The sequence below is a fragment of the Zootermopsis nevadensis genome, unplaced genomic scaffold (assembly GCF_977971745.1).
Source record: "Zootermopsis nevadensis isolate Lab colony 2312 unplaced genomic scaffold, Znev_1.0 Znev_ptg000011l, whole genome shotgun sequence".
NCBI lineage: Eukaryota > Metazoa > Arthropoda > Insecta > Blattodea > Termopsidae > Zootermopsis > Zootermopsis nevadensis.
This window is the reverse complement of record NW_028259143.1, coordinates 17328946-17351807: the sequence shown is the minus strand read 5'-3', so window position 1 is coordinate 17351807 and position 22862 is coordinate 17328946. Positions and strand designations below refer to the sequence as shown.

General features: G+C 35.8%; 1 protein-coding gene across 1 annotated transcript in view; it reads right to left on the bottom strand.

Annotated features, from left to right (window-relative positions):
- Positions 1-22862, bottom strand: part of SLO2 (slowpoke 2) — a 284378-nt gene that overhangs the window by 41836 nt on the left and 219680 nt on the right. Inside the window, exons 2-4 of the mRNA XM_087347471.1 lie at positions 20484-20563; positions 5847-5946; positions 4477-4675 (exon numbers count right to left, since the gene is read on the bottom strand). Of these exons, the coding sequence (XP_087203597.1) occupies positions 4477-4675; positions 5847-5946; positions 20484-20563 (379 nt within the window). The remainder of the gene's footprint in view (positions 1-4476; positions 4676-5846; positions 5947-20483; positions 20564-22862) is intronic.

The window sequence follows — 22862 nt, the reverse complement described above, 5'->3', positions numbered from 1 at the left end:
AAATTTAACTAGACTTTATGAATTTTGCTACCTATAGACAGTCACCGCCAGTGACAAAACGTTTACCTAACAATTAACCTCACAATCGCCAGTTACATTTTGTACTGTATCATACTTGGTCTTTGAACAAATTTGGCTTCGTACTTCACACAGTAATTGAATTTTAAATTTGCAATTAAATTTGATGGTCAGTGATCAAGTTTCGAGGTACTAATTGAATTTTACTCCAATAATTAATTATGATAATCTCAAATAATTTTGCTAAGAGAATAAAAATTGTTTTATCGAAATTCGCTGTTAATATTACGACAATCACAGAGTCTACATTAGTGACTATTATCGCAGTTGACAAAACCATGGATACGTGGGAAATGGAGGGTTTTTTTTTAGAGAATCCGTCGCTGTAGAAAACTCTTGGAGAGACGATATATTTTTTATTAATCCGAGGGAGGGGTAACATGTCAAATGGTTGCATCATACGAGGTGCGATCGGAAGGTTTCAAGACTGCGCGTATAAAAACCCGTACTCTTATCTCAGGTATTAAATTCATCCATCACCCTCGAAGTAGTTCCCCTGAGAGTGAATACAACGATCCCAGCGCCGCTGCCAAGCCTGGAAGCATCCCTGGAAATCTTTCTTTGTCAGCCTGTCAAGCACCATCTGCAATTCTGCCTGAATCTCTTCTATCGTCTCAAATCTCCTTCCCTTTAGCTGAATTTTCATCTTTGGGAAGAGGAAGAAGTCACACGGAGCTTAGAAAGGAAGTTGGGGTCGGTTCTTGCAAGATCTTTGAGCTCCTGACAAACGAGAAGTCAAGTCGATTCTGCTTCTGGTCCTCAGACAGGAGCCTTGGCGTCGCATGTGGAGTTCTTCCTTTAGAATCAGCTGACAGGTCCCATAGCCTATCCCAACAATGTCGCACAAGTCGTTGATGGTACGACGTCGATCTTCGTAACATTTTCGGGCGTTGTGCTCGAAGATGGTCGTCCAGAACGCTCGTCATCATCGACAGAGGTTCGGCCATTTTTAAAACGTGAATGCCACACAAAAGTTTGTGCACGACCCATTGCGGACTCTCCAAATGCTTGCTTTAGCATTTCATAGGTTTCCGTAGCCGTTTTGGCGAGTCTTTGGCAAGAGATTCAGGCAGAATCGCAGATGGTGCTTGACAGGCTGACAAAGAAAGATTTCCAGGGATGCTTGCAGGCTTGGCAGCGGCGCTGGGATCGTTGTGTTCACTCCCAGGGGAACTACTTCGAAGGTGATGGATGAATTTATTACCTGAGATAAGTGTACGGGTTTTTATACGCGCAGTCTGGAAACCTTTCGATCGCACCTCGTACTGTGTGAGCAACTATGAATTCTATCAGATGTGAATAAACAAAGATTATTACGTAAACACTAACATGTTTAACCCTCGAGGCGGAATATCGACTAAATAATGTGTTAAGTATTCAGGGCTACAATTATGGCAATGGAATCTTGTTTCAATACAAATGAAGTGTTAGCGACGCTGGAGTCTACTCTGCTTCATAAATATTTGTTTCAAAAATCATCAGTTCAGTCTCAGACTTAGTGAACTTGATATTTCGTCACAAATAAGACTTCTCTCGACACGCGGCATTGTTATGTTTGTAGAAATGGGGGACCTAGTGTGTTAGTGCGACTTGAAAACACAAGATTAAAATATCTAATTAAAGCATTTTGTTTCTTTGTACTCATGAAATTAAAACGAGAGTTGTGGCTTATCCACACGTTCGCATGTTTCGTCTACGAAATTAACTCGCAGGAATAGGATAGAATTTGCTGTCGTACAACTGCATTAAAATTCATCAGGTGATCGTCGTTTTAGTTGATAAGGGTAGTTACTAAAATGTATGCGTTATTCTATATTTCATTAAAGATTATCGCATAAAAAGCCATTATAAACACAGGATGTAAAAAAAAACAGTCGTTATGTAAAATTATTTTAAACACAGTTTACCATTTTTGAGATATTTCTAGGAAAAGTAAAATATTCTTTGCTTTTTAGGGAACTTGAAAGTTTATTGTCTTAGTCACAACAGCTAGGCATTTGACCTTAACCTAAGCTCAATGAATCCAATCCACGTCCTCAGTTCATATTTCCTCAATATCAATTTTAATATTATCCTCACAAGAATTCCTGATCTCCAAAATGTTTCTTCCTTTCAGATATTCAGACTAAATAGTTTTTGCATGAAGTCCATACAAATAAATTTGTTGCGAGGTTACAGATTATAACAGAATAAAGAAGGTTTACTTACGCAAAAGCGTCAGTTAGATTGTCTTACGCAGCAGTAAAACATTAACCGAACAGCTGTTTAGTGATTACGAAAGCTGACAGAAACTTAATCACGTAGAAAGTAAAAACTTTAATGCAAAGTATAAACTCTCGCGTAGCAAATTTTATTCTCTTTTTATGTGCGATATTTTATTTTAAACAAGATCTTTCTTTCCTTAAAGGATGAACAAGTTTTAGTTCATCAGCGCCAAAGGTATGATTCCCTAAGGCTCGTCCTACCAGTGCGCACCCTACAATGTTATTGGGTTATAAATCTTTAGAGCTCTTAAACGTCCCTTAAAAGTTTGTCTGTGAATTTCGATTTTTGTGTCAGGAAGATCACGTTTTAGAATCAGCGAGAGCTTTGCGTGAGAGTAAAAATCACACAAGTGGGAGATTCGAAAACCAGGCATCAACTACATGAATGCCCACTGAAAGTCTGAAATGCCCCATTCATGCTCGAGGCATTAATATAGGACTCTGAGAATTTGAAGATGAAAATTCCAGCACTAACTTGAAATAACTGCCATCAACTCGTTAACTCGCTATTTCTAGACAGCGTAGACAGTAAAAACCGAGCATCAATTAATATCTACAACCTATGTGTCAATTAGTAATTGGATCAAACGTTTTAAGAGCAGTGACAGTCTTAATTGTAACGTAAAGTTACGATATACAAGAAGAATCAATCAGCATTCTATTGCAGGAACGTATTCAACTTCAAATTTTTGTTCTGTCCAAGTCAAAATGAAGCTGTTGAATTTTATATACTACTGTAAGAAACTTAAGCTTGAAATAGCAAACTGATTGCCAGTGAGATGACAACTTTTAATGATTGTCACTGATAGCTACGATATAATAATTTTCGACCGAGGAACTTCGGTTCTGTGGTCACTGAAACTGACAGAAAGATTGACCGTAACATACTTCGCTGTTCGTTCCATTAATTAACTGAAACGTAACACTGTTTTACTTTTGTTCAGTAATAATTTGTCTAAAAATATTTTGAGTTCCTGTACATCTGTTCTTCTGCGTCTTCATGCCTTGGTGTTTAATTACGGACAACCTAACCTTTACATTTAAATACATAAGAAACCGCGGTGTTTTCAAAATGTACGTTTTCAGATCCAGCCGATGTGAGCTACGTATTTCAATTCACCTGACTTAGGTGTCAGATTGGTGTTCAGAGTCGAGTAATACGAAAGTAGTAAGAGATATGTCCGCCTTCATACATCCTCTCTAGCCCACCCTTAGAAACAAATACATAATTTACATAGACAGTCGGTGGGCTTATCTGGAATATGAAATGTAATATTTACAGATAACGATGTGACTCACTGAAGTAATTTGTGAATAATGGAAGCGGAAATGTCGAAACAGGAAGCAGATGATATTAAAACCAAGGAAACATTTTCGATCCTACAACAGCGCATCAGATTTGGCTTTGCTTTATTGGACATCAAATACTACGGTATCGTCTAATAATTAAAAAAATTGTACCAAAATTTAAAATCCATTTTATATATATTTTGCGTTAAGACGAAATGAATGCATTATGTCAGTGAACAAACCTAAGGTTTAATAAATTCTTCTCGGGCTACCAGCAGTGTACTCGTCCTGCGAGTACTTCAGTACTCTGAGGACGAGTATGAAGATGGTTCTCGAAACGTCGGTGTTTTCCGAGAATAATTAATTATACTCAGTCGCTGTGTAAGCTCCATATCATAAACCCATAATTATTTCTAAAAAAATCTAAAATTTAAAACTGTATAAGTTATGAACGAGTTCACAGCATATACAAAAGGCTAGTTATTAAATCTTCACAAGACACAAACTTCCACTTATTACATTAATTTGACAATATTAAATATGTTAAAATAACGAACTAAAGTATGCAAATTAATAAACATGATTTGCGGGTAAACGTATCGTTCATCACCAAAAAAACCAGTCGGAAACCTGAAAGAACTGACGACTTCGAAAGACGAAAGTATTAAATGTATCTTTCATCTTGTTCAGGACAAACTTCGCTGCTGCACTGACTTACCTGCCTATCAGCTTCACAATTACGACTCTGGTCCACGAAGTACCTTCCACAGGACTAAAACTTTCTTCAGACTGCTTTCTTCCTTAGTGGGTAAGAGATACAATGTTCATGCACAGAGACACCAACCTTGTAGCCGAGGTAAGCGAGCAGCAAAGCTTCCGTGAGGCTGATGAAGGCGAGGAAGACCTGTATCACCCACAGGGGCAGGGAGCGGCTCACCCAGATAATGGCATCCCAGTTTATGATCGGGTGTTCCTGAAATTCTTCTCCAGTCAAGTTATTGGCCACGAGGTAAACAGACTTATTCCCCGGCTGACATCCATAGCTGCAACAAAGAATGTCAACATTTCCTCTGTGAGCGACGCTAGGCCCCTTTTATAAGAGGACGGGCCACGATTTCGACGGAGGTCAGCGGAGGCATTCTTAAGACGAAATTGGACAACTTATTAAATTAATGATAATTACAAACGAGGCCTAAAGGAATTTTCGGAACTGGCGATCCGAAGTTGATCGTGTTGGAGGCCACAGTCACCAGAAGGCGACACTCGCAACATTTTGTCCAGAATGTACTCTCGAAGTTTTATATCGATCATTCATTCTTTTTTCCCTATCGACTAGCAGACAGCCCTTTGTGTCGGCCATGGCCGATAAAGAGTGTAGGTGCAAAGCCGACCCAGACTTTTAGGCCGATGTCCAGAAATCGATCGACTTTTGTTTCACTTCATATTACTTGTAATTAATTTAACGAATGACTAAACGTAACTGTTTTAATTCTGACATATGAAATAGGAAAACAGTCTCTGATTCACCTGATTTCCAAAGTAGTATCGTCCTTTCAGGTTTTCCAAGTAAAATTGTGTGTGCATTTCTTATATCCCACCTCGAGCTATTCTTTTTATTATCTTAATATTTATTATTTGACGTGGTCATAAAATTAAATAAGATAAGAAATTATTATACTATTCTGTGTTTCGGCGTCTTGTAATAGTGCCATCATTTTACCGCAGTGAAAACATAAAATTTATCAAAAATGTAATATTTTAATTAATGTCCCGGGATGCAACCTCCATTTGTAGCTATTTCTACGGGTCACTCTTTCGAGTAACGCAATGCTTCAGTAGACAGACAACTGCACATTTGCAGCTCCATAAAGTTCAGTGCATCAAATAATATTATTGAATAAAAATTTTCTTGGATATTATCCATCGTCTAGTAAATATAAAACGTAAAACGACGTTTCGGAGATGGGACTCTATCTCCGTCTTCAGGTTCCTACTCAGTTGGGCCCACTAGATAGAGCTAATCCCTATCTCCGAAACGTCGTTTTACGTTTTATATTTACTAGACGATGGATAATATCCATGAAAATTTTTATTCAATTGACTCTTCACCATCGTCAAGAAGTTTTAGATTTGAAATAATATTATCTTCAGCACGCCATGTTTGTCTCCTGACAAGTGTCTGGATTAGAAAAATGCTTGTATGAGGCTACTCACCAGGTGGCAAAGGTTGGATCAAGTTCTGTAATAACTCGAATGACGTAGAGGAGACATGTGAGCAGTTTAATCACCAGATTAGCGACGCGAATTCGCAAACCTGAAACAAATTCAAAATTACCAATCACAATTACACAGGATAAGACTGCAGTTAGAAGTAGGTTCTCTGTCTGACTTCAAATACGATGTTCCTTAAAGATTTCTGTTTTCTGGGTAGTTGCGCCGTGTAATCTAGCAGAAGTTCGCCGACGTTTCAGCGGTGCTTTCTGCCTCCATCATCAGTGTGGTATGAAACTTTGGAAAAACTTCTACCAGATTACAGAAGCAACATCTCAGAAGACAGCTACCATTAGAATCTCAAATGTCACAATATTCTTTGCAGACCACTAACTTTAATCGACACTAACAGACAACGATCTACAAACATCTATTTAACGGTAAATTCATGTAACAAATACGTAAAATTAATATATCTGACAAATTTAAAAACACAACCATCAATATCACACAAATGACAACACTAAATAGAACTGGCAAGAAACACATATTAAACCTTTAATTACTTAGAGTTTGAGTATTAAGTTACGTCTCCTATGACCTCTAATACTCAAATATGAATGCACTTCAGAGTGGTACACCTATACATGAGCAATTCTTGAAACTTAACAAAAAAAGACAGCTCTTTCGCCTGACTAACTATTCCTAAACGTAATGTGTATTATGTTCCAAACTTTTGTGTTTACGTTATAACCTCACTTTTATGTTCGTTCAAAATTGTGAAAAAACCAGGTCATTAAATCTCATCTGAAGACCACTCGATCTCAACAGTGACTTTTATCTTTAATCCTTTCACATGCCAGCAAATTACTGCCAGTACACCGAAACATCATTTCGGACAAAACTAACTCTACACAACAGAGCCCCTCTTGAGAAGCTGACAGTAGCTTAGCTGACATAAAAATTCTCCCTCTGTCATGGAACACGAATATTAATTAATTTATTCACAAGTCCACCATCGATTTCTATTCCAAGCTAGATAAATCCACTCTATATAGTCACATCTTCTTTCCTTAAGATCCATTTTAATATTGTCCTCTTATCTTTGACTATGTTTATCGAATGGTCTATTATTTTCAGGCTTTGCAAACAGAAAATCGTGACATCAGCGAAATTTCGTAAAATGAGGGGAATGTCTAGACTACGAGAAAGATTTTCAGATTCTCCGGGACACAGTTTCACTGAGTCGTTTAATTAATTAATTAGTCTAAATGTGTGGTAGGGAAGATGTCAAAGTCCTTTATTCATTTCAGCTGTAACCCTTAAATACTTCGTAGAAATTCCACGAGTGGATTCTTGACAGCAACAGCATTTACAGATTGGCGAGTATCAAAATCTCTCGCAAAGAACAATTTCACAGCCTCCGCACTAAATGTCAGACCTTGACAGCGATAGGAGGCGACGTCTTAACAGTTACAGCATTAAGTAACTTTATTAAGCTGAGTTACAATGTTAAATGATTTTACGAAGTGCTGTAACTCGAGGCGACAGGCACAGACTCGGCTTGACTGATGATCTGAGCATCAGAATTTGCAAGAGAGAGGCACGTGGAGTCTCAATGGAATGAATTTAATTTGACATGACAGGACAGGAGTACCTGGTCTGTGTTGCTAGTAGCCTTATACACAGAGTGATTAATTATAGAAAATTCTGACCTACCTCACGAAACCTTTCATTCTTAAACTAGAATTATTACTACTGCAAAACTGTTGGCATAAAATAAGATTCCAACCAGGTTTTAATCAAGCATCTGTCGCCTTTACAGCCAAAAATATTGATGACAATTATAAATGGTTCCTTTACTCATGTTTAGTTCGTACCATAAGAACCCTGCGTTCGTTTCTCTATACAAGGCCAGTTATTCTTACAGATGTTCGTACTTTTATCTCAGTATCTAAGTCAGATTATGTTACATCTTAAAAAGAAGACCATGGCTGATTTATTGCTCATTGATCTCAGTAGAGGTCGCGCGAGAAATGATGGCACCTGCGCAAAGGACTGATTTTGGTCGTATTAGATGGACTCGTCCGAAACAGGCTCTAGAGGGGTGTCAGCTTCGGTTGGTTTGTAGCTCAAGCTTTGTTTAGTTCGGTGCGTCACCGCAGCTGAGGCTGTGCGACCCCCACTACTACTGAACTCCCCTCTCTCGGCTTACGCACCGCGCATTTAGGTGCCACGACTTCTCGCGCGACCTCTATCTCATTCATAGCCATCGTTTCATTCGATGTAGCATAGCCTAAAATAAGCACCTGAGTAACTGTTGTTAAATAAACAAAGAAAATAAGATAGTGTCCTAGTTCAGTATTTAAAGGTGTACAACATGATGAATCGCTTTATAGGCCGAAATTCGTGTACATTACAAATAACATTTGAATTTGAATATAGATAAAAAATTTGAAGGAAAAAAGGTCCAAATCTGTCAGCATTCAGGATGCCTTGATTTTATTTGTATGGGATCGCATTGGTCTATGTTCTTCCACTGAGAACGCAAACTGTTACAAAAAGACATCAGTATTTTACTGCTTATACGAAACGACCTTGAATGCGATATTAAAGTACAATAGGTCTGGAAGAGAATAACAGATGGATATCTGACGAAGGATTGCATTTAGGATATTACATTTGAATTTATATGGATTATACACCTGAAGATGGTTCATTTAGAACCGAAACTTGTAGTGTAAAAGGTGAAGCTCTAATGTAAATCGAACATTTCGATAGAGAACATCATTTTAATATATATTTTAAATATTTAAATGTTAATTGTAATAATATTTTAATATTTAATAATAATATTTTATTGTGATTAGACTGATAAAATTGAGCAAGTTTATATGTTTTACAGTTTATCGACAATACCAAAAGCCCGGATTAGCCTTCATAGGATTTAATGGCAGGAAGACTGTAGTAGGTAGCCACTAGTGCGTAATTTAATGTACAAACCCAGAATTTTGCATAGAGAAACTGCGAAGATCAACCTAAAACCTCAGTCAGGATATGCAATTACAGTCTTCGAGTCGTGATCTGCACCCGCGAGTGATAAATACCGGACCGGGACGTTTGATATAAGGATACTTAAAACAAAGAGACTATATAGGGCTTAAATTAATTATTCGGTTTTTGTCCGTCTAATCACAATTATATTTAAAATTTACAAATAAGATAATTAAAATATCATTTTATGTTCCACATCGAATAATCGATTTACATTTGGAACATTTTTTACAACATGTTTCGGTTTCATCGAACCATCTTCAGGTGTAAAATTATATCAATAAACTTAAAACTCAATTACAATTTCTGTTGTGTAGCATTGTAATTGAGTTTTAAGTTTATTGATATAATTTTACACCTGAAGATGGTTCGATGAAACCGAAACATGTTGTAAAAAATGTTCCAAATGTAAATCGATTATTCGATGTGGAACATAAAATGATATTTTAATTATCTTATTTGTAAATTTTAAATTTCAAAAATATAATTGTGATTAGACGGACAAAAACCGAATAATTAATTTAATATTTGATTCACAATATGACGTAATTATACTATCTTATATAGGGCTTAAAATGTAAGTTGTCGAAGAAACAAGAAATAAATATAAAGTTTTGTTAGCTGATAGTTTTAAAAAGTGGTCGCTTGGCAGACAGACAGAGACAGAGAAGGAAGTTGATCTTACGAAACTAGGCTGTGAAGATGTCAACGAGATTAAAATAACTCAGGATTGTGTCCAGAGACAATGTTTTCGTATCAGCGGTTTCAAAAGTACAAGTTTCTGATAACAGTTACTCAGTTAATTATGAAAGTAAGCGACCACGCAGGCGTATCATAGCCAGATACTTATAACGTGGAACAATAAGTGGCATTAGTGGTTACTCGGACAGATGCAGAGGGGTGGGAGGACAATAGTCGTGGTCGTAATGGGATTGAATCGACTCAGGAAACCGTTTTCAACACGCAACGCCCGAGTACACGCCACAAACACGTGTTCTACTAAAAGCCATTGGCAAAACTCTGACCTCAGTATAGCGTTTTCAGCTTATAATCAATAACGCAGACCTTACATGGCTCGCAAGTTATTTCATGACATTGTATCAGTTGAAGATGATAACTAACTTAGAAATATGTGTTAGGATAATAAAGAATTGTAAGTTGTGATGGATTTAGAATAAGAAAGAAAATGTTTAGAAAGACTATCATATCGTAAGGCAAACAATCGATCACGGAAGTCCCGATGTATACATAATAGAGAAGTTTCAATTGTGAACACGAGTCCTCACGTTCAATGAAATTCGGAGGATTTTGTAACCTTTGTTTAAGACTTTCATTTGTCCAATGCAAAGATCCTTATTTCAACTGCAATGTCGTTACACAGCACCAAATACACCCCCTTCGTTGGAAACTTGAGTGCAATAACCAAATACTTAATAGATTAATGTAGCTAATTTCTTTCAAATTTATTACATTTTGCATTCATAATTTAATTGTTTAATTTTAACCGTCTAATCACAATAAAATATTTTATTAAATAATATTCTTAAAATTAACATTTAATATTTAAAATATATTAAAATATATTAAAATGATGCTCTTTCTATCGAAATGTTCGATTTAAAATTAAACACACGTATTCAACACATCACGTTCTCCTCCTTAATTTAAATTCTTTGCTTTTATGACCTCGTACATAGATGGAATAGTCTTCATAATAATTATTCGTAAAAATGTAGCGGTTAACATTGTGTTATAATGCCATAGGTTTTCTCATTTTAAAAGTTACAAAACTCCTCCCTTTAATTAATATATCCCCAGCTAGTTCCTGCCTGGTACACACCTATGTTTATCGCTCCCATCAAGACACTCAGATTCTCCCATAATATTATCCGCCTTTTATTAATTAATAGCTACAGAGCTCATTGTTTCGCCTGGAATTATAAGATAGTGTAGTTGCGTCATATTGTAATTTATTAAATTAAAATTAAATTATTTGGTTATTCCGTCAAATCACAACGTATTTAAAATAAAATAATTAAAATATCATTCTGTGTTCCATATCGAATAATCGATTTACAATTGGAACAGTTACAACATGTTTCGGTTTTATTAAACCATCATCAGGTGTTTTAAATTTAATATAATTTTAAAATAATTAAAATATCATTCTGTGTTCCATATCGAATAATCGATTTACAATTGGAACAGTTACAACATGTTTCGGTTTTATTAAACCATCATCAGGTGTTTTAAATTTAATATAATTTTAAAATGATTAAAATATCATTCTGTGTTCCATATCGAATAATCGATTTACAATTGGAACAGTTACAACATGTTCCAATTGTAAATCGATTATTCGATATGGAACACAGAATGATATTTTAATTATTTTAATTATCTTATTTTAAATACATTGTAATTTGACGGAATAACAAAATAATTTAATTTTAGCCTGGAATTATGTTAAAATATGCTGCCATACTAAAGTAACAGATCTGTTTATTTGAAGTTGTCTGTCCTCTGGGATGTTACGCCGTGTACCCTGGTAGAAATTTACGGGTCTTTCAAAGGTGTTTATTGCCAACATGAATTTCTTGAAACATCTCGAGCCAACTTTCTGTGACAGAATAAATCGGTTCCTCAAAACTTCGCCTTTGAAACCCTAGGGCACCCGAACTATAAGAACTTGGATGAATGGTAGAACGAAGTAATTACGTACCTCAAAGATATGTAGGTAAGTTACGCGATGGTACATTCGACTCAGAAGTGTTGGTCTCGCAGGAAACTTTTATCTCTCGGGAGATTTGACATTGCTCCTAACTACAAACTCTAAAAAAGTGACATTCAGCAAGAAGGAGTTGCATTTCATCAACATAAAGTCCTGCGTTGCATTTGTGGAAGAAACATTCATATAAAATAGCAATTCGTCTAAAATAAACTGAGTTAACATTTTTCTGCAACTGAATAGATTCGAAATGAAATCACTCGCGAAAATTTTTGTATCATTTCCATTACTTCAATTCTTTATGGAATATAATGTCCCATAAATCGTCTATTGATGACAATATTGTTAGCCACACGCGGTTCACTGCAATGTACGTTGCGTTTATTTATTTATATTTATTTAGTGTTCTGTCTGACGACAGGTCCATATGAACAGGATCCTTCCATCCTTTTCTCGGACTGGGACCTGTTCATATACGTTCTTGGCAGATGATCCAGAAGTGGTTTGCCATTGCCTTCTTCTGTGTGTGAATGGAGTAATTGTAGGGATGCCACGGAGGAAAACTCCGTGTTGCCTAGACCACGGCCTTGCCCAACACAAGTTATAAATTCGGGCACCGCCGGGAATCGAACCCGAGACCCCAGGATTACAAGGCCAGCGTTCTAACCGGTAGACCACCTCATCTTATTATTATTTAGTGTTCTGTCTGACGACAGGTCCATATGAACAGGATCCTTCCATCCTTTTCTCGGACTGGGACCTGTTCATATACGTTCTTGGCAGATGATCCAGAAGTGGTTTGCCATTGCCTTCTTCTGTGTGTGAATGGAGTAATTGAAACCGGGGAAGCCCCCGGAGGAAAACTCCGTGTTGCCTAGTCCACGGCCTTGCCCAACACAAGTTATAAATTCGGGCACCGCCGGGAATCGAACCCGAGACCACAGACGTTGTGTTACCGGAAATAAAATCTTTTTGATTAAAAACGAGAATACACAATGCAGACAAAACACGAAAAGATTGTCTGCTGAAATGGTGACGTTGCAGGGTAGACAGTTTGAATTTAATTGTATCAAATTCAGCACTCAGAATTCACGTCCTCACTAAATCTCATAACATGATCTGTTTAATTTCAATTATGCGCCGGAAACAATAGGTTCTCATTTGGGTTAGTCAATTTATTCAATAAACGTCGAGGCCTGGCTAAAATGTCCATTTAATACGTGTCAAAACTAAACATGGACTACGCTACTAATGCGGCATCACAGAACATTGAAGGCTTATAGTGTATATTTCGTATTTGGAAGGTCCGCGTTTCATACCCTTGAAACACTAACTCTGAAATCTTGCAATAAGACCGAAGATGGCTGTCTTCTGGGTTACAAGCACCTCTGAAACGTCGGTCTCAGCGTCTCCACTTTGACATGACTGCTTAAGGAGAAAAGTAGTATGAATTTTTGATTTGCAGTGTCTAAATTAGGGACACAACGTTTTTTCACGTGTGTGTGAATAAAATGTTCGATAAGGAAGACAGGAATTGTCCTCCACGCATTCAAACCATTTCCAAGTCACTGTGCTTACGTCCTTGAGGTTTAAGCTACCAGTCCAAAAGAATTACTAACTACATTTATCTATATCCGGTTGTACTGCCTTTGTGTAGACAAAACCTCTTTACGTTACAGTAAACCAAAATAAATAATAACTCCCTCGAATTTTGGAGGAAAGGACGCCGAGGAAGGAATCTAAACAAATTTGGATGTTTGTTCGATAAATCAATAATATTCAGGGTACACTGTCGATATAAATTTTTAATGCGTACTGCAAAAGAAAAGTCACGAAAAGTGCTTAACATACTCCCTGGAAGTACTTGACATGCTTAAAATATCAAACCGAACTGCAGACTGCCTGAAAATAAGATACATGAGTTATGTTCCTCAGTAATGTACTAAGTCTTACTGAGTAATATTAAAGTACTGAGTTTACTGTTTATACTACAGAAAAAGTAATTAATTTCCCAACAAAACTTTCTTTCGGATTAGAGCCGCGTAGAATTACTGGTGTTAACCAACGTTTCGGAAGAAAATTCAGCTGCCACTTTCAAGGAGGAAAATACGAGAGATAAGTATTTATGGAAACATTATGAAACACGAACCACGTGATGCTACGTACTTGTAGCTCATATTTATTTATACTGTTTATTTAAACGACGCTGTATCAACTACAGATGCCATTCAATAACTAAAAAGGTGATAGGATAATGCACAATTTAAATGGCGAAGGAATTTATAAAATGTTAATGAACAAGCGATTAAAAATATTTCTATATAACTAGTTTTTTGAAAATGAAGTCAAATTACATGTGACAACTGAAAATACGATATTTTACAAAACTTTACTTTTATTAATATATCGATTTATATTTATTCGATTATTTATTTGTCACAATATTTTACACATATAATGTGTAAGAAAGTACTTCTAAACACTGAAAAAGTTATTAATAACAACAGTACATCGGTAAGGTCGAAAATCGATTATCCTTGGAAGCCATAGTTGTACACCCTTGCACTGAAGAAATAGTATAGTATTTTTTTTTTTATCAAACTACTGAACAATCGCACCGTTTCTATATACAGCGTTAAAGTTCAACAGTCACACAGTTCAAGAATGTCTGACATTTGAATGAATTGATTAGAGTCATAGTAGGATCAAATACCATTGCGAGGTATTGGAATATCGACCAACGAGACAAATTACAGACGTAGTCCATTCACTGAATACAGAAAGGGGACTTCGTGGGTAACCCGACGTATTTATTATGTGTTACGAGGGGCTATTTTTGAACGTTCCGTGCAAGTGTCCCTATATTGACAGGTGTTTTATAAATATACGTTACGACCTCAATTGTGGGATATTTATATATACAAAATAAATGTGACGATACTAAAAATAAATCATTCATATTTAAATGTAAATAAACGGTTAAAACAGTTGCACATATCAAAGATAAGACTCTGAACATTTATGAAATTTGGTTTAATAGAAAGTATTAGATATTAAATGGAAAACATTAGACGAAGAGCTCTTAACATAAGAAGGCGATTAGCCAGACAAGAAAGTAGCGATTCTGACAGGAGCAAAGGAACATTTTAGATTCAGATCAAGGAATAATAATAATAATAATAATTGGACTAGGACCTGGAATGAAGACATAAAATCGATAATTGATTAAAAGAAAGAAACATGCTTAAAATATTTTCAGAGCAATAATATGGATATCTATTTTATATCTTAATATATTAAAATTGATAGACCTGATGATGATGTAATACACATCGAAACATGTCGTCGAATACAAAAAATGTAACATGATGCAGTATCTACTGAGAATGTTATAATTTTAAGTAATTTTAAACAACATTATTTTAAGTTTGTGTATAGACGGAAAATAAAAATATTGTATGGATATCTATATTAGTTATGAGAAAATACGAGCAGAATTTAAGAACAATAAATTCTTCTCGGGCTACCAACCGTGTCAGGTGGTTAAAAGTTGGAAAAAAACAATGTTTCGAGAACAATCTTCGTCCTCGTCCTCAGGGTAATCAGCTTATATAAAAAAATTCAAATAAATGTGAAAACTACAGAGGCACCACTTTACTATCAACGACGAATATCTTATGGAACAAATTAAAGAAAGGCTTAACAAGCATAATTAATACGAGTTTAAGAAGAATGTTTAATAGAATATATTCTGAAGAAGTGTTTTCAAGAGATGTAGGCGTTTTAATCATTAGGTTGACAGTATAAAGTTTAATCTTCTAGAACAAAAAAATAATTAAATTGAAATGATTTAGAAGGAAGCGGTCGTGGCCTAATTTAAGTTATTATCCCGGAATTTGCCTGGTTGGACTGAGTAAAGTCACGATAAACCTGACTCAGTATAGGAATTTTTCAAGAAAATCTTTAAATGTGGTGACATAACACTGTTTACACGTGCTAATAATAATCATAATATATAAACTACTTTTTTCAGACAGGGAATGAATTGCATTAGTGTCGCAGGTCAGATTCGGATCACGAACTACTGTTTGGCTAACAGGGAATTTGAAAAGTTCGGGCAACGGACACGTCACTGGGAAGTAATTTACAGGTTATGCGTGCAGTACGCAGTAAATACTCACATTTCATGCACTGAGGAACTGAAGTCAACATTCGCGTACTCAGAATCGACGGTACACGACTTGGGTGAATTATCACCAGATGCAGGGGAAATTAGGTAGGGCTCGCTTGTCTGGTCAACATTGTCTATATCAGAGTTCCTAGAACCCATTAGCACGAGGATGCATTTCTAAGCGAAAATAAAAAAATCGACATTACCCTCAACCTCGTCACCAAGTTATGTCACGAACAAGCTTAAAATAATTTTTAACACGTACGTAATGAAAACTTGCAAAAATGAGCTAAGCTTTTTCGTGTCTGTCTGTCTGTCTATAGTTTAACTGAAACTTGTACGGATTAAAATTAAACAACAATAACAGACACTTTACAAGAAGATTTTAAAGCCTAGCGGTTAGAACGCTGGCCTTGTAATCCTGGGGTCTTGGGTTCGATTCCCGGCGGTGCCCGAATTTATAACTTGTGTTGGGCAAGGCCGTGGTCTAGGCAACAAGGAGTTTTCCTCCGTGGCATCCCAACAATTACTCCATTCACACACAGAAGAAGGCAATGGCAAACCACTTCTGGAGCATCTGCCAAGAACGTATATGAACAGGTCCCAGTCCGAGAAAGGATGGAAGGATCCTGTTCATATGGACCTGTCCTCAGACAGAACACTAAATAATAATAATGCGTAACCCGCTAAATATTTATCGGAGAGAAAAATATACATAAAAATTAAACACATATTATATGCACAATAAACCTTTTCCGTAAGTCTTCGGGGTCTTAGAGAGATGATTCAACAACCAAAAGAAATTCTTATGTAGCGTCATCTCATTCACTAACCGCTGATTTTAATAAAATTTCAAATTCGAGGTCCTTGTCTGATTGTTTACCTCATTTATAAGAGAGTAAAAAAAATTAATACCTTTAAATTTTTAAAATATAAGTGAATAATAAATATTCTACAAATATTTCGCGTACATTTTCTAGTACATGAAATAACCGCGATATTACGAGGCGTCGCACTCATCCAGAATTTAAAAAAATGGCGTCGTAATTTGTAAATTTATTTACATGGTTTTATTATCTAATCAGCGAGAGCCCTTATTATTCCATGGCTGAATGACGTAATACAGTTTCTGTTCTCTGTATAAACATATGAACACGTGTATACATGCATTCATTTCGTACACGTATTTCGCAAATGCCTTTCAAAAATTGATGGCCGATACCAACCCACAGGGACAAAACATAATGAATGATATGACTGACATAAAATTCCGATTTACTGTCATAAATTACCTGCATAACTAACAAACTATTATGGTACTGTTTGAATTAATTAGCTACTTGTTAATTTATTTATGGCGTGTTTAACGACGCCGTCGTTGTGAGATTAAGGAGTATATTACGTAGTAATGAAAATTATGTGAAATTAATCGGTCGTGCCTTACTTTAGGTTACCGGTACTATCCCGGTATTTGTCTGGAGGGACTGAGGAAAAACTCGTAAAACCTCAGTACGGATAACCGGTCCTACCAACAGAGTAAATATTATAGGACAATTAAGTGATTAAGAGATGTGTATTTATTCAACGAAGCAGCCAAACAACTGAGATGATAGGAAAATTAATTAATTAATTGGAAAGGAAGCAGTTATGGTCTAATTCTAGATACAATCCCGAAAATTTCCTCGATTAACCAACGAGAGACCTCACTCAGAAGAGCCCGTATCAGGGCCAAGATTTGATCTCGGGAACATCCGAACAAAAAACAGAAATGCTAACCATTCGACATTTTGTTCGATAAAGTAGACAGAAGTAATTTCGAAATTAAGTGTTGTACGACTTAAAATAAACATCAATTAGTGTATATTCTTCGACTCTGCGGTAAAATATAAACTTGTAAGTAACGAAGGTCTGTAAACACACCGGACGAGGGCAGTGGTAACCACACACGCTTTAAATTTTTCGATTCAAGAAGCCAGCCGATTTCCAAGTCTTGTGGTACTTCCTGGTTACAGCCCAACCTAACCTCAATCTGTTCCTATTTTAGCGGGAGTGTCTTGAAGACAAGCAGGCAAACAAGGAGGCTTGAGACACAGCATTCCGAGAGATACAGACGGCACGTGAGTTTACTCTTCGATTTAGGTAACTGTGAAGTCACTTACAGAACGTAAAATTATTGTGAAGGGACTATTATAAATTATAATTAACACGGTCAGAGAGAAGGAGAAAACGTCTGCCGAGTGACAAGAGAGGAACCCCCCCCCCCCCCCCAACGCTAAGACTTCCTGACAGTAACGAAAATGAAACACGAAATTTGGAAAGTTACGTAATTTAGCGGTGTCAACATTAAGTTTATAATTTTAAATAGGTAGGGGTGCATTAGAAACATGATAATTTAGGAATAAATACCCTTAACATATGATTGTGGACTGAATAAAACTGGTTTTCAAGGTAGGACTGCTTTAAAATATGTAACATTTTTAACAATCTTATATTTACATGGCAATATAAAAGAAATCCGTAGATTCAGAATTCAATAAATCGTAAAATATGAAACAAAAAGTAACTTTTCTTTTTTTAAATATCTGGAGAAATTCTCAAAGTTTCCTGACATCTCTACCGTGTCAGTACGGCTCGTAGGCTTTCAGACAGACATCCGAGTGGTATTGGATTTCGTTTTACGTACGACGAGGCGTGTCAGGGGAGAGTGCCGCGGTATTGACGGAAAACTTCTCTGCCAGGTGACGTAAATCAGGGATTTTCCCTGAGCAGGCAATGTTTCTCACAAACCACCACATGAGAAAATCCATCGGTCAACGATGTGGACTTCTTGGACGCCAAGTTATTCGCCCACAACTTTGCAATCAATCGATTGGGAAATCCAACACCCAAAAGCACGGGAAAACTTATCGGAAAAATGGGATGGGGTCCCGTCGTGTTAAAAAACGTGAGTGCACTTTCGTTTATATTTTCAGTGTCTTCAATTTGTGGAGACGAAAACACTCTAACATGTCTAGACGTATGTTCTCCTTAATGATGTTTCCGGTTAAGAAAGCAAGCCAGAATATGCTGAGTAAGATAGCAACGTAAACTGAGTCGGTAGCACTTCGCAACAAACCATGATCATATAACAAAAAAATAAATAAGATATTAAACTTTCAAGTTACAGACTTCCTTTATAAATGACTCTTATTAATGACGCGTAAAATTTGTGCAAAGAGTAGAAATAAAATATCTCTGATTTATGTAAATTTCACAACTGTAATCACGGTATGTTTTTTTATGTATGTAACAAAAGTGATGATGATTAATTTGTTATTTAATTTGAAAATTAGTTCTGCCATTTACAATACTATCGAATCTTTGTTCACAATTCTGTAAGCGTTTTCTGGCATTTGAAATTTAGTGGAACCGAAACACCAATTGAGGTGACGTCATCTAAGGGGACTCCTTCGAAAGCCAAGATCATCGTATCCGAGAAAATATTAAAAAAAAAAATGCGAAGAGAGTTACAAAATCTTCAAAATTACGTCACTTTGAGTTACGATAGCAACCAATTGTCAAGGATTAACACATACGAATTTGAATATTTCTGTCTTCTGGGTTCCTACGCCGTGTAGTATGGTAGATGTTTACGATCGTTTCAGAGGTCATAATGCCTCCATCATCAGGACGATGAATAAAATGAAGTATGAAAACAAAAATATTCATATTCACCGCTGTGAAAACCTCAAATCATACATACGAATTGTTTAGACGTTAAAAATAGCAAAGTCTTAAATTTACATACATTGTTTATATATTCTAAGCGTTCATAATATATGGCCGCGGATATGTGAAGTGTAGTTAATTTTTTTTTTGGAACGCGAGTTAGTCTATAAATATTAGAATGATTTTATAGTTTTTAAAACACGAACTTATATGTCCACACATCTACATCACTTTAGTGCCACAGACCTCGAACCTGTAACCCGAAGTAAACATCTGATAAGCAAATTACTCATTACGCAGTAAATATAAATCGAATACCACATGTTTCGTTCACGTCTCCAAGCAAGTAAGAACACAGCTGAGCAAATTATTCGTATATGCTTCACGTTAATTAAAAATTATTTGTCAAAAATAATATAGATTTCGGTGCATACAAGGAACGTCACTGGTTACTTAATATAAACTAAAAATAAAAGATATTTTTGAGTTTTAATGGAAATTAATTCCAAAATAGCCTACGTGTTGCAGGATATTTTTAACATTACATAAAGAAAGCATCTGCCCACGTTTGAAACATATCATGCAAGAAGATTTAATTTATGAATGTATAAACTGAACGCATGCATGCGATTCATAAAAATAAATAGCCATTGTGACCTTAAAAATCATTAAATATCTATCTTTGTAATGAAAAATAGACATGTCTTCTTTGAGGCGAAAAAATTAGTTTGTAAATAAAATCTAAATGAACTTCGCTTCAAGTGATAATCGATACCTATTCGCAAAAGAAGAAATGAATATTATATAAATTTCATTCGAGTCATAAACAGGCCATGTGGTCATCATATCAGACAATTTAAACTCACTTCGTTACTGGGAAGTCTCGTCGAGGCTGGACCAGCGTGCTGGCTGTTCGTACGTAGCAAAATATTAAGAAACCAGTGTTCAATTAAAATAAAATTCAAAGTTTAGTACTTACTGGATCGCCGATTTTTGATGAAATAGATCTGCAACCGCTCTTTAAACGTGTTCTCGTTGACATAATGCTGAACACGGACCCTAGAACAAATCAAAATGAGAAATTTAGAAAGTGATTCTCACGTATCAAATAATGACAAGAGATACACTCCGAACAAAAGACAAATGTTGTAGTAACCGACAATTTTTCGTGCTACAGTTGTTAGGCCATCGACTGTAATTCATATCGATTTAACGAGAGTTTTAACAACTCAGCGTAAAATATTTACAATAATTTAGTATAGAAATTATGAGGCGGAAATTGCGTACTTTAACGTGGAAGATGCTGGGATCAGCTCTCGCGATGTGGTTCTAAAATTAACCACGAGAAACTCGCGAAAGGGCGTAGGAAACAACGGGAAATTCAAGTCATTACTCTGGCTAGGATTTGAAGTAGGTACTTTAAGAATATGTCAGTGTCAAAGATATTCCAATTCCGTTCGATAATTCTGACCTTGAAGTGCAAATATCATCAAAGTCGATGTATCGTAAACTGTCAATGCTTGCCGAATATGTTCGTACATTCGCACTGTAAATGTCACATCAGTTCTTCCGTAAGTAATCAATTAATCTCCATAAATTTTACTGTCCCGAGGATCACTAAAATAAGGAACAAGGCATCCATCCATATGCAAAATTAACTGTAAGATTAAGGCGGATGGAGGAAACTGAATATGACAGATTCGTCGTAATGTTACTGGAAGTAGCAGCGAAGTCGATTGGTACCACGGTTGAGTAAGAACGGGCTCTTATCTTATTCTTGAAAGGAAAAGAAGGTTAATAAAAACTCAGCTGTTATAATAAAATTAAGAGCAGATAGAAGCAGAAAAGTTCCATTTTGAATGATGAAAGACTGGATACTTCCAGAACAGCAGACAAGAATTTTAGTTCACTGAGGAAATTGAATTGAACTTTGCACCGAAGGAAAGTTGTGACCTTTACAACAGCAAAAAAAAAATTCCAATCAACTCCTTCAGACATGCGGAATTATGCAAATGAATTTCGACAATGCATCGTCTATGACATATATGATCCACTCGACGTTTCGGGAATTTATCCTCTCCAGACTTCGGGCGATTGGCTGTTATGCTGATAGATTAATTATTATTTAATTTTCATTAAAAAAAGTGGGACCTCCGAAATAATAGTATGTTAACACTAGACTATGCTCATTTGTAAACACAACAGCCCAGATATTTTCAAATTTTACTCACATCACAAACAACTGATAAAACATTCTCTGTTTTTGTCTTAAATTTTAGATTTCCGAATTATCAGTGTACCTACAACTGAACTTGGTTAACATTCAGTGATTTTTGATAATACTGACGCAGGCACGACCCATCCACCGCGAAGTTTGTGTTGGGGCCCTATTAACGGTCATCTGGAACAAAAATAGAAAACAAACAAGACCAAACACGAGCCTGTAGAAAAATGAATTAAGAAGACCAATTACATTTCATATTTCTCGCCAAATTTTATCAAACTGGCGACCCTCGTGTCACAGAATCTTCCTGCTGGCTACAAATCTATTAATTCTTTACTTATATTACTAATCTAATGGTCGGAAAATTAGTTAGTAGATACAACATTTTTTGTAACCTAAGCATACATCAAATTGTATTAGCACAGAAATTTCCGTCCAGTGGAGCCTTCGGGGATTTCCCTAATTCCGGTCTCATGATTCGGTTTGTATCTAACTGCCCACAGAATATATTGGAATGTAACAATGACATACTCTAGACCAGTGGTATTAAACCTTGGGTACGCGAAGACATCTTAGGGGGTACGTGAAATTTAAAAAAATATTATTTTATGATAAGCACTGAATAATCAGGGCCAGATTTAATACATTATTTTGCATGTAATTTATTTAATTTATTTTAGATGTAGATTATATACTATGTATAACTTGAATTATATACCAAAAACTTTGGGGGTACAAAGTTGAAGAGAAATTATATCTGGGGGTACGCGAACAAAAAAGGTTGAATACCACTGCTCTAGACATTATCTAGGTACAAATGAATAAAATGAAACAAGATTAAATATTCTGTGCCATGAAAAAGGGGTGTACAGAATCGAAGTGTGATCAATGCTTTAGGGCCAATATATTATATTACGTACATTTTAACAAAAATTATTACGTAACACTTAAGTAGATGTATGAACGGTACAATCATATTTGTATTAATTGAAGATGAATAACTCTTATTTGTGAGTACATCAGATATTTTCTTGTAAGTAAACTTTTGCGGACATATATCTTACCCTCGTTATCCTGACACAAGACGATTTATTAATGAGATTTAGAGATATTTACGTAGAAGTCTTACATTCA